Genomic DNA, 4,990 nt, shown 5'->3' on the forward strand with positions numbered 1-4,990 from the left:
TGACTTCTCAGAGCCCATGTACATCTGTAAGGAGAATTCAGGGAAGTTGGCTGGATCTGGCAATAGCCTATGGAAGTGGCACTGGCTCCCCAGCCCCTTGCCCGATCCTGGCAAGTGAGTTTAGGAGCATGAGATGATGTTGAAGGCCACCCCCCACCCCGGGTCTGGCAATGTGACTGACCACACCCTGACCACAGAGACTTAAGCCAAGAGGACAGGAGCAGCAGAGGACACCTGCTACCCCCGTAGAAACGCCAAACCTGCCAAGCAACTCCTAGTGCCTGAATCTCATATCTGCACATGCCCCGACGCTTCCTCACGGTCCACATCTGCGACAGCCTCCTCATGGCCTCCAGTGGGGAGAACAGAGCAAGGATGGTACCGCCTGAGCCCGACGCCTGTGCCCCTGCCCACTACCCCCTCGAGGACCCCAGTAGAGACACGCCCCCACTGCTAAAGACCAGGCCCCACTGGAATGGGCAGGAGAGCAGACCTGGAGCTGGGCCAGCAGAGGGTCCACTCACCCACTGCCCAGACACGTGCACAATACAGTTCTGAAGCTAAGCCCTGCCTGGGGGGTCTCCTCAACACCCCACAGCAGGCTAGCAGCCAAGGTGGGTCTGGAAGGCACCCTGCTGTGCCAGAGTGAGACCACTCCTCCACCTCCTGCACCTGGACCTGGGGCCAGTCGGCTTCTCTCTCAGGCCTCAGTTTCCTGCTCCGTGAAGTTGGGGGAGGCACTGACTTCTCAGAGCCCATGTACATCTGTAAGGAGAATTCAGGGAAGTTGGCTGGATCTGGCGATAGCCTATGGAAGTGGCACTGGCTCCCCAGCCCCTTGCCAGATCCTGGCAAGTGAGTTTAGGAGCATGAGATGATGTTGAAGGCCACCCCCCACCCCGCGTCTGGCAATGTGACTGACCACACCCTGACCACAGAGACTAAGCCAAGAGGACAGGGGCAGCAGAGGACACCTGCTACCCCCGTAGAAACGGGTGCAGCTGGCAGGGGTGGGAATGGTGGGGCTTGGGACAACCGCCCAGCCTCTCGTCCTCCATTCAGCAGGCACTGGGATGGGCAGAGACACTGCCCTGTGCAGTAGCCACTCAGCACGTGCGGCTGTTGGAATTCAAATTAATTAAAATTCCATTTACAATTTCTTCCATGGCATGGCCATGTGTGGCAAGTGACTGCCCCCTTTGGCAGCGCTGGTCTAGACCATCTCTGTCATCATTGGGTAGCGCTGGTTAGAACATTGTGAGGACTTTGGCTTTATCACCAAAGGGGACAGGAAGTCACTGGGTGCTTCTGAGTTGAGAAGAGCTTAGAATAGGGAGGGCAAACAGAGGGTGAAGTCACAAAAGCTAACGTGGTCCTATCGTGTTAACATGCAGTGACATAAACAACCCTACCGGGATTCTCCCAAGAAGGCTTTGGGGGTCTGCTCTAATGGAAAGGGCATTTTTTATTTCATCGTTAAATATATTTAAACAGCTGTTTTAGAGTGACTCGCTGCTTCTGGGCTGCACGACTCTCACCCAAGAACGGGACTGCAGGAGTTGCAGTTGGCAGCTGGGTTGGAGGGCAGCCACCTAACAAGGCTGGACTTTAGGGAACAGCTGTTTTAGAGTGACTCGCTGCTTCTGGGCTGCACGACTCTCACCCAAGAACGGGACTTCAGGAGTTGCAGTTGGCAGCTGGGTTGGAGGGCAGCCACCTAACAAGGCTGGACTTTAGGGAACCCTGGCTCACGGTGACTCCTGGGTCTGTCTCTGCTTGTACAGCCTAGACACGGCGAGTGTGGAGACTCAGGACATGGCCCCACCAAGCACCTGCTTTTGCCAGGCGCAGGCCCCTTAGAATTTCAGAACTGAGTTGAGCCTTAGGGTTCTGGGGAGCACATTTCCTCTGCTAATCTTGGGTGTGAGAAAGCTCGTTTCTGATGCCCTGGAGAACAGAGAGAGGCTAGACGTGGAAGCCTGGAGGCCAGGCTCTCCCTCCCAAACCTTTTCCCTTGTCTGTGAAGCCACCTGCGACTGCAGCCACGCTGGCCGACCACTGGCCCTCCTCAGCCAGCAGGACCGATGGGCTCGCCAGGCTGTGGTCACCATGGCAACCAGAGCTGGCAGATGGGAGCTGGGTGGTCCGCACTCAGGTTCCTCCCCGGGAAGCCGTCCTGCCTGAGGCCAGCACAGCCCTCAGACCACCTGGTCTGCCCTTGGTCGTTATTGTCACCACCATCTTATCTTCATCATCATAGCCCCCTTAAGTAGCCAGTCTCTGCCCCTCACTTCTTAGCTCCTGTCTTTTGGGGTACTTGGCACTTCTTCCCATCTGGTGATCATGACAGAGCCTGGGGTTTTGAGTTGGACCTGAGTTTGAATCCTGGCTGTTACTCCCTGGCTAAGTGAGCTTTCAGGGCTCCTGCACTGTCGAGTGTGTGGTGGGAATAATGATCCCGCCTCCTGGGCAGGGTCCTGGTGGAATGCACAGTGCCAGAGTCCACCTCCTGTACCTGGTCCCTTTCCCCACTCTGGGCCTGGCATGGGTAGGTTTGAGCAAGTGTCCAGCAATGCACGGAGAGTCCTGTGTGCAGCTATGTTTGGGGCTGCAGCCCATGTCTGTGAAGATGCATGCACGTGTATGCATCCACGTCCCACGTCAGGGCTCCCTAGGGTACTCTCTGCAGGACAGGGCAGAAGGGATGGATTCTGTTTTCAGGAGCTAGTCAAGGGGACTCAGCGACTGCTGCAGCTCTGAGCCTCCCCACCCTGCCCATGCTAGTGCCGACTCCCAAGCTCTCTGGAGGGGATTGGGGGACAATCACTGCCCACCACAATGCAGCATCCTCAGGAGCCCTCCTGGAACTGCACGTTGTTCCAGAAAAGCCCATTGTGCAGATCCGGCTGAAGAAGACAGAGAAATTCCAGGGCCGGCACCTGGTTTTCTCCTGGCCTGTCCTCCACCCAGAGCCCCCTTGGGAGGTCTGAGGGAACCCAGTTTGAAAACCATGAGGCTGGTTGCAGATGGTACAATGGTGGTGTTGGCAGCACCTGACAGACAGAAGGGTTGTGGGAACTAAAAAATAACAAAGGCTGAGGAAACTGAGGCTCAGCACAGATAAACCACTTGTCCACGTGTTTCCTGCCCAGCTGAGCTGCTTGGCATGTCATAAGTTATTTGAGGGCCTTCCCTGCTCGGTCCTCCCAGAAAGGGACCTTTGAGGCAAATCCCATCCTGTTGACAAATTAGGGAACTGAGGCCCAGAGGGGGTGGGGCTGTCCCAGGTCACGTAACACTTCTGGGATGGCAGAACCAGCTCCAGGCCCTCAGTCCCTGCCTCTCTGGCCTGCCACGCCTGGGGGACACAAGGCTCCTGATAGTCACAGGCCTGCCTTCTGTGTCCTCCCTCCAGAGCTGCCCTCCTCAGAGCACCTGAGTGTGGCAGATGCCACCTGGCTGGCCCTGAACGTGGTGTCCGGTGGTGGCAGCTTCTCCAGCTCCCAGCCCATCGGTGTGACCAAGATCGCCAAATCGGTCATCGCCCCACTGGCTGACCAGAACATCTCGGTGTTCATGCTCTCCACCTACCAGACGGACTTCATCCTGGTGAGCCGCACCCTACATCCCACCATGGCCATAGGCCAAACCGCACACCCGCACGCCTGCTCCTCATGCACTCCCCTGGGGAGAACTGGTTCTGCGGGCAGAACCTCAGAGTGGAGGCATCGGTGCCCCAGGCTCACCCTGTCCAGGGGCCACCAGGCACTCACGGCCTCCACTTCCCGTCCCCAGGTGCGAGAGCGGGACCTGCCCTTTGTCACCCACACCTTGTCATCAGAGTTCACTATCCTGCGGGTCGTCAATGGTGAGACAGTGGCAGCCGAGAACCTCGGCATCACCAATGGCTTCGTGAAGCCCAAAATGGGTGAGTTGGGGGTGGGGGTTTGTGCAGGGAAACCTCAAGAAGTTACCAGGCCCTGCCCCAGACCAGCACCATTTTCAGAGTGCAGGCTTCTGTTCACTGAGCATTCATTGAGTGCCAGGTGTAGCATGGGGCAACAGTTCCGGTCAGACTCTGCTGCCAAGGTCTAGCAAGGGTGGAAGATGTGGATACAGCCAGCAATGGCCAGAGGCCACTCCTGCCCAGCCCAGGTGTCAGGGCAGCCTCCTGGAGGCAGAGACTGTCCATCTGAAGCTTGGAGCACAAGTAGGAGCTAAGGCGGTGCTGATGGTTGGGAAGGGCATTCTGGGCAGCCAGCACAGCATGGGTCCTGAAGATGAGCCTGGAGAATCGGGAGAGCTGCAGGCGGTGGTGGAGGCTGGGGAAGCTACAGGGGCCGAGTCTCACTAGGTGCTCCCCAGAGCAGCTGCCGGCCAACCCCAGCCCTCCTCCTGGGCCCTCCTCCCACCCACGCTACTCATCTTCATCCTGGCCTTAGCACCCGATGTCTTTGTGCTCTTGACAGTCCAGAGACCAGTCATCCACCCGCTGTCCAGCCCGAGCAACAGGTTCTGTGTCACCAGCCTGGACCCTGACACGCTGCCTGCTGTTGCCACACTCCTCATGGATGTCATGTTCTACTCCAACGGGTAGGACCCTCAGGCTCCACGGGCTGCAGGTTGGGCTGAGAGGAGACACAGCTCTACCTAGGAGCTCCAGTCCAAGGGGCAGGACATAGACCTGCCCCGGGAGCTCATTTCAGGGAGGAGACACAGGCCTGCCCCAGGAGCTAGTCTGAGGGAGGAGACACAGGCCTGCCCCAGGAGCTAGTCTGAGGGAGGAGACACAGGCCTGCCCCAGGAGCTAGTCTGAGGGAGGAGACACAGGCCTGCCCCAGGAGCTAGTCTGAGGGAGGAGACACAGGCCTGCCCCAGGAGCTAGTCTGAGGGAGGAGACACAGGCCTGCCCCAGCAGTTAGTCTGAGAGAGGAGACACAGGCCTGCCCCAGGAGCTAGTCTGAGGGAGGAGACACAGGCCTGCCCCAGG

General features: G+C 58.2%; 1 protein-coding gene across 1 annotated transcript in view; it reads left to right on the top strand.

The window, feature by feature from the left end:
• Positions 1 to 4,990, top strand: part of GATSL2 (GATS protein-like 2) — a 19,440-nt gene that overhangs the window by 7,557 nt on the left and 6,893 nt on the right. Inside the window, exons 2-4 of the mRNA XM_008592288.1 lie at positions 3,416 to 3,609; positions 3,796 to 3,928; positions 4,470 to 4,593. Of these exons, the coding sequence (XP_008590510.1) occupies positions 3,416 to 3,609; positions 3,796 to 3,928; positions 4,470 to 4,593 (451 nt within the window). The remainder of the gene's footprint in view (positions 1 to 3,415; positions 3,610 to 3,795; positions 3,929 to 4,469; positions 4,594 to 4,990) is intronic.

Source organism: Galeopterus variegatus, unplaced genomic scaffold (genome assembly GCF_000696425.1).
Source record: "Galeopterus variegatus unplaced genomic scaffold, G_variegatus-3.0.2 Scaffold7736, whole genome shotgun sequence".
Classification (NCBI taxonomy): Eukaryota; Metazoa; Chordata; class Mammalia; order Dermoptera; family Cynocephalidae; genus Galeopterus; species Galeopterus variegatus.